The sequence below is a fragment of the Panulirus ornatus genome, chromosome 58, assembly GCF_036320965.1.
Source record: "Panulirus ornatus isolate Po-2019 chromosome 58, ASM3632096v1, whole genome shotgun sequence".
NCBI classification, from domain to species: Eukaryota; Metazoa; Arthropoda; class Malacostraca; order Decapoda; family Palinuridae; genus Panulirus; species Panulirus ornatus.
The window spans coordinates 11,944,782-11,957,480 of record NC_092281.1 but is presented as its reverse complement, the minus strand read 5'-3'; the positions used below and the strand labels follow the sequence as shown (position 1 = coordinate 11,957,480).

The window sequence follows — 12,699 nt, the reverse complement described above, 5'->3', positions numbered from 1 at the left end:
TTACACATGAATTGGCCATTTCATGATTACAACAATGACCATGATAATAACAGCTGATAATAGCACTGGTGGCTGATTCGGTTGAGAAACGGCAGAAGCTGGTGACTGAGTTTAGTAAAGTGTGTGAAAGAAGAAAGCTGAGAGTAAATGTGAATAAGAGCAGTACAGTAGGGTACAGTAGGGTACAGTAGAGTTGAGGGACAAGTCAATTGGAAGGTAAGTTTGAATGGAGAAAAACTGGAGGAAGTGAGGTGTTTTAGATATCTGGGAGTGGATTTGGCAGCGGATGGAACCATGGAAGAGGAAGTGAGTCACAGGGTGGGGGAGGGCGAAAGTTCTGGGAGCGTTGAAAAATGTGAGGAAGGAGAGAACATTATCTTGGAAAGCAAAAATAACTGTGGAGACAGAAATTAATGAGAAAGTTGTCCTTGGCACAAAGATGATTGGATCCCTAGGGTAATCATGAAAGGGAAAACCATGACCAAGACTATAAAAACTGGACTAAGGGATAGAACTGCTCTACCACATATAGGTGTGAAATATGAACGAGAAATAAAACACATTATTCACAATTCATGCTGCTGAAATGAGCTTTCTGATGGGTGGATGTGGTTTTAGCAGATGGGCTAAATTAAGTCATGAGAAAGGGAAAGGCATGGGGTGTGGTTTCATAGAGTCAGTTAAGAGAAACATCATCCGTATGATCATGTGAAGGAGATACATGAAGATGAACTGTAGGTAAAATCTATACAAATGAAGCAGAAACCAATTGAATATGAACATTTCTGGCATCCAGGAATAGTAAAGCAAGATAATATACTAAAGAGAGGACCAAAGGAGGTGCTTGAGGGATGAAGCATATTAGAGAAGTGTGTATGAATAGTGATGCCTTGAGACATTTCTGTCATTTCCATCCCAGAAGATTCTAGGAAGAATGAAGCATTGGAGATATAGACAGATAAATACATAAGCAAGTAAGACCAGAAACAATAAGCAGGAAAAGTGCAGAAAGGTAACGTCACTACATTTCCTAATACAGCAATACAATTTACATATAAAGAGCATCAAATAAAGAGGAATGAACATTTCTAAGCTCAAGCAAACATAGTCTGCAGTTATCCATATGGCTATACAAACATACCTCTAATTCTTTTTGGAAATGGGTCAAACGTCCTTCTCGAATGGATTCTTCACATCGCTCCGTAAAGAGGACGGCATCAGCCACACACAGGATCTGGTAAATTATAATCAATATATGGTTGACATGAAGCACTGAGGGAATGATTTAGATAAGGAGCTAAAGCACCCGTTAAAAATAGTGGTTCTGACAAGATAAAACACTTCTCTAAAACACAAAGGAGCCTTATGAGGCTGTGGCAGACAATTCATTGGTATGGGGTTAAATCACCATTTTACCAACCAAAATGAGTTGTATCGTAAGAATGCACTTTCTTTGACCTACATAAAACCTATGAGGTCAGTAAATGCTAATTCAAAGACCATATATCTGACCATATATCAGCTCATGAAAGCCTAAATGTTACAGCATAAAGGTGAGAAATGGCTAAGAAATCTTTCACAACATTCATTCTAAATTTTTTAATCATCAAAGAACAGGACAAGCTAGGGACCTAAAATTATTTTCAACTACACCCTATATGACCCCACTTTCTACCTCCATGCAACTCCCCAGGTATGACCCACACTGACCACATTACCATGCATGTTAGTGAGGTAGCGCCAGGAATCGACAAAAAAGATCACATCTGTTCGCATCCATTCTTGAACTGTGTAATGCACTGAAACCACAGCTCCCTATCCACATCCAAGCCCCTTACACCTTTCCATGTTTTACCCCAGACTTTTTGCATGCCTTGGTTCAGACCACTGACAGCATATCAACTCCAGTATACCACATTGTTCCAATTCAATCTATCCCGTGCCCGCCTTTCATCCTCCTGCATGTTCAGGCCCCAATAGCTCAAAATCTTTTTCACTCCATCCTTCCACCTCTAATTTGGTCTACTGTTTCTTATTCCCTCCACATCTGACACATACATCCTCTTTATCAACCTTTCCTCACTCATTCTCTCCATATGTCCAAACCTTTTTAACACACCCTCTTCTGTTCTCTCAAACACTCTTTTTATTACCACATCTCTCATATCCTTTTATTACTTACTTGATCAAACCACCTAACACCACATACTGTCTTCAAACATTTCATTTCCAACACATCCTCCCTATCTATAGCCTATGCCTCACAATCATATAATATTGTTGGAACTACTATTCCTTCATATACACCCATTTTCACTCTCTGAGAGTGTGATTGAAAGAGCAGGAGGTGCTGGTTAAATGATTTGGACATATGTAGAAAATGTGAGGAGAAGCAGACAAAAAGGATATATGTCAAAAATGGGAGGAGCAAAGAGACCAATTTGGATATGGAGTGAAAAAGCTTTTGAGTGACTGGGACCTAAACATGCAGGAGGATGAAAGGCATGCAAAGGATAGAGTGGATTGGAACGATGTGGTATACTGGGGTCAACAAACTATCACTGGATTGAACCAGGGAATATGAAGTGTCTGGGGTAAACCACAGAAAGGTCTGTGGGGCCTGGTTGTTGAAAGTGATTGCAGGTTTTGTGCATTACACATGACTGCTACAGAATGAATGCCAGCGGATGCAGCCTTTCTTTGTATGTTCCTGGCACTGCCTTGCTAATGCAGGAAACAGCAATCAAGTATGAAAAAATACAGTTTACATAAATATATCACTACAACACTATAAACACTGTTTAAACATATTACAAGACCCTTCATGCCTATGATGTAACTACCATGAAAAAAGACAGTGAGAGATTGATACTCAAATGTCTTGCACACACATCATGACAATTCATAGCCTGGTCCCAACCGGTGGACATGGTAAGCTTTCTAAAGTGAGCCATAGGGTGAATGAGTGCCTAGAGGTCCTTAATGCATTGAAAACTGTGTGGAAGGACAGGTCACTGTGTTTGAAGGTAAAGATGATTATTTTGATGATGTAGTGGTTCCAAAGGTATTGTACGGATACAAGGCATGTACCCAAGACGAAATAGTTTGGGAAAGGGTGGATGTGTTGGAAATATAATATATGAGGACAATATATGATGTTAGGGGGGGTTGATTGAATATGAAATGATAGGGTAAGAGAGAGAAGCAGCAGTTAGAGAAACATATATGAGAGAGCTCAGGAGTGGGCTGAAATGTTTTGGATATATGGAATGGATGAGTGAGAAGAGGCTGACTAAGAGGGTATACCTGTTAAAATTGGAGAAAAATGAAAAGAAACCAAGGAGGAGGAAAAAATGGCAAGAACGTCAAAAATATAAGCACAGTAAGTATTCAGTCATTCATCTCTTTCATTCAAATTTTCTTATTTCACTTTTTTCCTAACATAATCCTTTTCAAACAGTTTGCATTATGAAAGTGTGGCAAATTGCCAAAAGGGACTGCACTACATGGTCAAAGAAAAGAATTGTCATAATGGTCTAAGTGATATAGCTTGATTTTATGAATATACAAATGTAATCCTAAAATAAAAGCCCTGACCTGCTGACCTGACTATGAAGGACTACATTTGCTTATGGCAAGCAAGCAGTTCAGTAAACGTGATGCAAACAGGAAAAGCATGAATTACCTGAGATGGGGACTTTAGAGGATCCATCCCTGTATCACTGCGGCCTTCTTCTAGACATTCATTAAGCAGCTGTCGTAATGTCATCTTCATCTCCTCACTCAGTCGACTTAACCAGTCCTAATCACAGATGACAAAAGGAAATAATGAAAAACTACTGTGATGGTATGATAACAGTTGATATACTTTTAAAAAAAATGTGTAAATAATGAGTCATCTTCAGACAAGTTCTAGACTGTGTACCAAAATGTTATAATCTTACTACTGAGAATATGCACTTTGAACTACAACCTTAGAAACCTCATCATGCTAAAGAGGATACAGCAGCATTCATAAAACTTAATGGGTTCAGAATCAGGTGAAAATTCTGAAAGAATGTAAAGGGACATGCTTTGGTCGAGATGTTTCAAAAATCAGTTTTCACAAACAAGACACTTCTTTCCATTCTCTATTCTGAAGAAACTAAGAAACATTTGCCCTTTGAAACCCAGTATAATCTTCAGTAGAATTTTAAACTAGAAACAGAAAAAATAAAAACTGGATCAAATTTACCCTTCCCAAATCAAATGGTATGGCTGTATGAATCTTACTGAAGTTAGTACTAATGAAGCACTCACTTTTCACGAATAATCAAGTCATCTACCTGCACTGAAGGCAAATAAACATATTCAACAATCCAGAACTTCCTATGCTACAAACATATGTATCTCTACAACTAACATGAACTCCACAAACAGAAAGACCTGATTGAGGTAATGATTGCTAAGCTATCTACAGGACAGTGAAATATCATGTAATGATGTAGGGTGAACTAGTTTTTGGAAAAAGAATTCCAATCAGAATGATTTATAACTGCTTTGTGCTACGTAAATCATTGTTTATGTTTGATATCTTCAGTTTCTCTATAATGGCTGTTTATGCTGTTTCTCTTAGACAGGTCATGGGCATGTTTCAACCATCTATTGTCATACTGTACAAAAAAAAAAAAAAGATTCTCTACTTGTTTCTCTGATATTTACCTCAACTTGTGTAGTGATCTCTACAGGCCTTTTAAGAGGAACATCTTCACCTTCCAAACTCTTCATTGCCACAATGTGAGAATTATCTTCATCGAACCTCACATTATGGATACCAGCAAAAAGCTTCTTGAGGTGAGACTTGATAAAAAAGAAATATAAAATCAGTCACATACAATTGAGTCAAAGCAAAAATATCCTCATAATATTTAGTATGACTGATGCAAAACTTAATAAAAACTACAGAGGAATATTCAGCAATAAAGGCTCAAACTCTAAAATGCTCTTCATATGAAGAAATAATTCTTTTGGTATGTCCTCATTCTGTTTAGGTAAAATCAATGTATTTCAATGGCTTATTTCATTTTGCATACATAACAAGTTACATGCAACAAAATGAGTACCTGAATAACTTCTGGATTCGTAGCTTGACCTAATATTTCCAGCAGATCATCATCACCAATAAAGTAGAAGCGGGGAAAAGCAGACCTTTTTTCCTCTAAGAATTCATTAAGGCTCTTCTGGCACCTACCATAAACAGAATAAATTGCAGTATACACACCTTGATTTTTCTCTTTATAAGCTACATTGACTGGCTGAATTCTCCATTCATACTTTTTCCATACACTAAATGCTTCCATCCCATCTAGTAAATCAGATGCTGTGTGGAAGGTCTTGAAAATACGTGGTGTGAGAGGTAAGCTGCTAGAAGCAGTGAAAAGCTTTTATCAAGGATGTAAAGAGTGTGTACATACAGGAAGAGGGGACAGTGAATGGTTCTGTAAATGGACTGCAGCAGGGTGTTTGTGATTTCACCATGGTTGTTTAATTTGTTTATAGATGGGCTGGTAAGGGATGTAAATGCAAGGGTCTTGGAAAGAGGGGCAAATATGCAGTCTGTGGGGGATGAGAGGACTTGGGAAGTCAGTCAGTTGTTGTCTGCTGATGATACAGCACTGGAGGCAGAAGTTGGCAACTAAGTCTGGTAAGAATGAGTGAAAGGAGAAATTGAGGGGTAAATGTGAACAAAAGCAAGGTTATCTTGCTCTGCAGGGTTAAGGAACAAGTTAGTTGGGGTGCAAGTTTAAATGGAGAAAAATTGGATAAAGTGAAGTGTTTAGATAACTGGGAGTGAACATGGCAGCAAATGGAACCACATGGGTGGAAGTGAATCAGAGGGTGGGGGAGGGGGCAAAGGTTCTGGAAGTACTGAAGACTGTGGAAAGACAGATGGTTATCCCAGAGGGAAAAAATGAATATGTTTCATGGAATAATAGTCCCAACAATATTATATGGATACGAGGCACAGGCTGTAGATAAGTGTTGTGCAGAGAAGGTGAATGTGTTGGAAATGAAACATGTGAGGATAATATGTGGTGTGAGGTGGTTTGATTGAGTAAGTTATGAAAGGATGAGAGAGATGTGTGGTAATAAAATGAGTGTGGTTGAGAGACCAGAAGAGGGTGTGCTAAAATGATTGGTCATATGTAGAAAATGAGCGAGGAAAGGTTGACAGAGGATAACTGTGTCAAGATTGGAGGGAACAAGGAGAACGGGAAGACCAAATTGAAGGTAGAAGGATGGAATGAAAAATATTTTGAGCAATTAGGGTCTGAACATGCAGGAGGATGAAAGGCGAGCATGGGATAGAGTGAATTGGAACAATGTGGTATACTGGGGTCGATATACTGTCAATGGTCTGAACCAAGGCATGCAAAAGGTCTGGGGTACACCACAGAAAGGTCTATGAAGCTTGGATGTGGATAGGTTTCAGTGCATTACACATAACAGATCAAGAATGAATGTGAACAGATGTGGCCTTTTTTTGTCTGCTCCTGGTGCTACCTCGTGAACAGGGGAAATGGCAGAGGGAATCCTGTTTGAAAAATATTGTAAAGTCTGTATTAAATTCCACTGCCACTGCCAAGGATATGATTTCTTTAAGATAAGAATCACATTGAATTGAAAGTTAAAACCTTTTTACTTTATATGAGTCTAATATATGGTGTGGGAGGCAAGTTGTTAGAAGCAGTGAAAAGTTTTTATCGAGGATGTAAGGCATGTGTACGTGTAGGAAGAGAGGAAAGTGATTGATTCTCAGTGAATGTAGGTTTGCGGCAGGGGTGTGTGATGTCTCCATGGTTGTTTAATTTGTTTATGGATGGGGTTGTTAGGGAGGTGAATGCAAGAGTTTTGGAAAGAGGGGCAAGTATGAAGTCTGTTGGGGATGAGAGAGCTTGGGAAGTGAGTCAGTTGTTGTTCGCTGATGATACAGCGCTGGTGGCTGATTCATGTGAGAAACTGCAGAAGCTGGTGACTGAGTTTGGTAAAGTGTGTGAAAGAAGAAAGTTAAGAGTAAATGTGAATAAGAGCAAGGCTATGAGGTACAATAGGGTTGAGGGTCAAGTCAATTGGGAGGTAAGTTTGAATGGAGCAAAACTGGAGGAAGTAAAGTGTTCTAGATATCTGGGAGTGGATCTGGCAGCGGATGGAACCATGGAAGCGGAAGTGGATCATAGGGTGGGGGATGGGGTGAAAATTCTGGGAGCCTTGAAGAATGTGTGGAAGTCGAGAACATTATCTCGGAAAGCAAAAATGGGTATGTTTGAAGGAATAGTGGTTCCAACAATGTTGTATGGTTGCGAGGCGTGGAATATGGATAGAGTTGTGCGCAGGAGGATGGATGTGCTGGAAATGAGATGTTTGAGGACAATGTGTGGTGTGAGGTGGTTTGATCGAGTAAGTAATGTAAGGGTAAGAGAGATGTGTGGAAATAAAAAGAGCGTTGTTGAGAGAGCAGAAGAGGGTGTTTTGAAATGGTTTGGGCACATGGAGAGAATGAGTGAGGAAAGATTGACCAAGAGGATATATGTGTCGGAGGTGGAGGGAACGAGGAGAAGTGGGAGACCAAATTGGAGGTGGAAAGATGGAGTGAAAAAGATTTTGTGTGATCAGGGCCTGAACATGCAGGAGAATGAAAGGAGGGCAAGGAATAGAGTGAACTGGATCGATGTGGTATACCGGGGTTGACGTGCTGTCAGTGGATTGAATCAGGGCATGTGAAGCGTCTGGGGTAAACCATGGAAAGCTGTGTAGGTATGTATATTTGCGTGTGTGGACGTATGTATATACATGTATATGGGGGTGGGTTGGGCCATTTCTTTCGTCTGTTTCCTTGCGCTACCTTGCAAATGCAGGAGACAGAAAAAAAAAAAAGAGTATAACTCATCCAAAGTCCAAATAGAGTTATGAATTTTATGCCATCAACTTCTGAAGAAGCTAGAAAGCAACTCTTTAAGTTTTATGACTTTCTTATCTAGACTTTTCAAACTATGACCTATGTTAAGCTGAAGAAGTGTCTCTCCTAATGAATGACAGATGATGGACAATGACAGCAACAAACAAAATGACCCTTATGTGTGTATCAAGCTGTGTTGGTGATACAAAAAAGGGTTACACTATAAAGATAACAACCATGAAGCTTTTTAAAGGACAAATAAACCCCCATTCTGACAGGTTGGTTATTTTGAAGTAGCCAACAATATCATAAACTATTTTCTTTACCAATTTTTTGAGCCTTTACACAAAGAAGAATCACATTCATGTATGTTGCTGTTGCAATTTTGTAAATTTACCAAAAAAACAATAATAAAAGACCTCCTAAGACAGAGTTTCAGTTTCATTAGGAAAGGCATGATACACTTTCATGGACTTAAACATCACCAGCTGAATGTACTATGGATGCTAAAAGTTTGTTAAAATTATAACCAGCAGCATAGAGAGACAAATATTCAGTATTGTAAACATTCTATTTTTCACAGCTTACCTAGCTAACTGGTCAAGTAGAGTAGTCAGAGTATTCCTTATACCATTGATGCGACACAGGGACACTACTTTGTTATCTCTAGCAACATCTGCCATGATGGATTTGAAGTCATCATCCACTCTTCGGAAACGGCCCTGCTCATTAGGCAATGCACCTCGGCCAAAAATTGGCTCCAGATACACCCACTTACGCTGTAGAAAGGAATAAATGGAACATCAAAATGCTCATAAATAAACATATAAATAGGGAGCAGTTTAGGTGTATTACTCTATAGCTATTGAACTGATGTGAGCAAATGCAGCCTTTCTTTGTTTCAGGCACTTCCTTGCCAACACAGGAAATGGAAATCAAGTATGAAAGAGAAATATATATGAATTAATATATGCATGTATGTATGTATATATGCATATATGTCTGTATCTATATGTATATATCATTCATTATCATACTTGACCACTGTTTCCTGTGTCAGTAAGGTAGCACCAGGAAACAGACAAAAAAAGACCTATCCACTCATATACACACATATATACATACATGCTCATACTTATACATATACACATCAACATGTACACATATACATACATATAAATACACAAACAGCCATTGGATTATACATATACATATAAATATATTTTTTTTCATACTATTCGCCATTTCCCATGTCAGTGAAGTAGCGTTAAGAACAGAAGACTGAGCCTCTGAGGGAATATCCTCACTTAGCCCCCTCCTCTGTTCCTTCTTTAGGAAAACTAAAAACATGAGGGGAGGATTTCCAGCCCCCCGCTCCCTTCCCTTTGCCTTCTACGACATGCAGGGAATATGTGGGAAGTATTCTTTCTCCTCTATCCCCAGGGGGCCAGGTGAGGATATTCCCTCAAAGGTCCAGTCCTCTGTTCTTAACGCAACCTCGCTAATGCGGGAGATGGCGAATAGTATGAAAGAATATATATATATATATATATATATATATATATATATATATATATATATATATATATATATATATATATTACAAAGTGTTGAGAGTTTTGCATAATCACACTGTCAAGACAGAGTTGAGAAAGAGAGAGCCAGAATATAATATACCAGCCACCACTGGGTAGAGTAGGCAAATGAATTCAGAGATAGGTGAAGGGGGATATAGCACAGATCATCCTCAACAACCTCACCTCTCTAAACTTGCAATTTCAGGTTAACCTATCATCTGGGAAACAACATTACAATTTTTTCCCATATAAAGTCATCTAGATTATACAAACCATCATTTTGATTCATATTAATATCCTTACTATGTCTGATAAGAAAAGAGTCTACAATATTTCTATTCATAAGTGAATTAGTATATGTGATAACTTTAGCACTACTCCAATCAATTTCAAGACCAAAATCTCAAGATGAACAAATACTGAATTAGAATCTTGGCAATGCATAACAGTACTTCTATGCTGTTTAACCCTAACTCTATGAACCTACAGCTATCTTGAACATACTCATGTTACTATAGTACTAAGACTTTCTCTTACACTGTCATATCTTACATGACCAACCCTCCTCTCACCGCATGCTGACCTTGTGCATTTCATTTCCAACACGTCCACCCTCTTCCATACATTTTTTCTACGGCCTACATTTTATGCATCCATCCCTCAACACCTCATTCATTAACAGATTAAACCCACCTTCCCCTGGAACCACTCACCCTACTCTCTTCCTACCTGCATACACACTCCTTACTTTCTTGAAAAAACTCTTCATTGCTTCTAGCAGCTTTCCTCCTACACAATACATCTATAGCACTTTCCATTGGTGTTTCCAGATTGTGCCTGCAAGGTGTTGCACCTTGAGAAGATACTTTTGGTGAGCCTCTATCAGAGTCAATGGGTGGATGAGAGTACAATTTCCTCAAGGAACTTCTCACTTCAAAGACCATCATTTCCCTGCTCCTGCACAAAGCACAGCCTTGGAGCAGCAGGAGTCCCATAAAAGGGGCCCTAGGGTTACAAAACACCTATATATGCATGAGATCACTCAGCATTGACCTGTGAAGTACATTACCTGGATCTGATTTAAGTTGGTAAGATACTCATCCAAGTCAGCTAGACGCTGTTCCCAAACTCGAGCGCGATCCGCAAAAGCCGTAAAATAAGAAGAGTCTTTCAAGGACTGCAACAAACTCTGGTGGTCTCCAACCTGTCAAGAATAAAATCTTATTTTTCTATGGTAAGAATAACTGAGTGAAACAATGATTCTAAAATATAGGCAGATGGTTCACTCTCCCAAAATGTGCCAGAACAGTGATAGAAAAAAAAATGTACCAATGATTAAATAAGCAGCTTGTTTTGTAGTAGAGGATAAGAAAGCTAAATGATGAAAATTGTTAAAGAAAGTATGTTTAAAATTACCATATGAAAGTGTTATTTATCCACACTCAACTATAACATATAAAAAGGTATGCCCCAAACAAAAATAATGAATATTCTGCTGAAAAATGTGGTACTACTAAAGGAAGAAATATATGTGAGTTAAGAGAGAATTCATTTTTATGCTGTCTTTAGTATGTCAACAACAAAAAGCCAGTCTCAAAGGGCATATTGTGTTCATCATAGATTTACTAGATGGGCTTTCTATCAAACTGTGCAGATCAATAGAATATCAGAACAATATACGGGATATGGTGTGCTTTCAGCTTACTGGTCAGACATAAAAGATAAAGTGCTTATCAAAGCACTCTACTAACCTTGTTAATGATATCCTTCCATTCTTTAATCAGCATAAGCTGATGACCAGTTGAGTCAACGTGAGGAACAAGAGTAAAACGAGCATCCACCTCCCAAACATCAAGCTCTCCTAGTGCTTGACGAATTACAGTTTCACCAGCTGCTTTGGCATTCATCTCCTTTAAAGCCTCATGTTGATGTATCAAATCATCACGCACCTTATCAAATAGAATAGATTTTTAAAATGTTAAGTTTTCTGGGTGATCCTAAAGCATGAAATACACAACTGTTACTCTTCTTTGTGTTTTCAATACATATGGTTAAAAACCAGTCAATTTCTACCAATCTATATCTGTAACGACTGTTCCAACTAGAACTCCCTCAAGGGGGTGGCCATGGTAATAGAGTCTCCATACCTAGAGACTTCCAGTGCTGTTTCTTAGTCTTTAGTGCCTCACCCTAAACCTGCAAACAGCATAGGGAAACTCTAGCACAGTGTTTGCAGAGGCTCGTATCTAATGTTCATACTGACTACTTCTATGTAATGCTCTTATCAACTAATTCTACCTAATTTTTTCACCTAATGCTCCTGCCTAAATGTTCCTACCAACTATTTTATCTACTGCTCCTACCATTTTGCCAAAAGGCAGGGGTAATGCATAGTGCTCACTGCAAGAAAATCCAGAGTTACGAAGAATAAGCAGCGTGAGTTCAGTGTTGTCAATTGTTATGTCTATCAAGGAAAGATTCTATGTTTGTGGACAGAATGTCAGTCATCCCCCTGTGGGTGAGGGAGAAATTAAAGACAGCTAACTGAGTCAGAGGAGTGCAACTTTAATTTTTGAAACAAGAAAAGGAAAAAAGAGCAGTTTCAGTGTGGTAAAAAAAAATGTATTTGAACCAGGATGGGTTACTTCCTTGGCCTCAGCCTAAGACTTTAGCTGCGATAAATTGAGGAAATTTTGTTTCATATGGTCAACAATTCAAATGACATATATGAAAGACATATGAAGGCATTATGTAGAGGAATAGTGAGTTTCTGGTTATTTTGGTTGAGCTGAAGATGGGAATAATATGGGCTAAGTTGGAAGGAAGAAATGCAATTGAAATGATAACATTGTAAAAAAAAACTCAATACATGATGAGTGTTATGACATAACCTTGCCTCATGGATACATCTCGTCACAGAGACTTGTAAGCAGGTACATAAGCATTCTCTCTCCCTGGATTCATACACTTGGGTCACGATACAGCTTGAGATAGGCATCAAAAGAGATTGAGTATGAGTGAATGTGGCCTTTTTTCGTCTTTTCCTGGTGCTACCTCGGAATTGGAGCCTGAACATACAGAAGGGTGAAAGGTGTGCAAGGAATAAAGTGAACTGGAATGATGTGGTATACCAGGGTCAACGTACTGAAACAGGGTATATAAAACATCTAGGGTAAACCATGGAAA

General features: G+C 38.6%; 1 protein-coding gene across 1 annotated transcript in view; it reads right to left on the bottom strand.

Moving 5' to 3' along the window:
- btv (dynein cytoplasmic heavy chain beethoven) overlaps nt 1–12,699 on the bottom strand; it is a 122,622-nt gene that overhangs the window by 78,885 nt on the left and 31,038 nt on the right. Inside the window, exons 17-23 of the mRNA XM_071695629.1 lie at nt 11,265–11,462; nt 10,583–10,717; nt 8,525–8,715; nt 5,103–5,226; nt 4,702–4,839; nt 3,686–3,802; nt 1,142–1,234 (exon numbers count right to left, since the gene is read on the bottom strand). Coding sequence (XP_071551730.1) covers nt 1,142–1,234; nt 3,686–3,802; nt 4,702–4,839; nt 5,103–5,226; nt 8,525–8,715; nt 10,583–10,717; nt 11,265–11,462 — 996 coding nt within the window. The remainder of the gene's footprint in view (nt 1–1,141; nt 1,235–3,685; nt 3,803–4,701; nt 4,840–5,102; nt 5,227–8,524; nt 8,716–10,582; nt 10,718–11,264; nt 11,463–12,699) is intronic.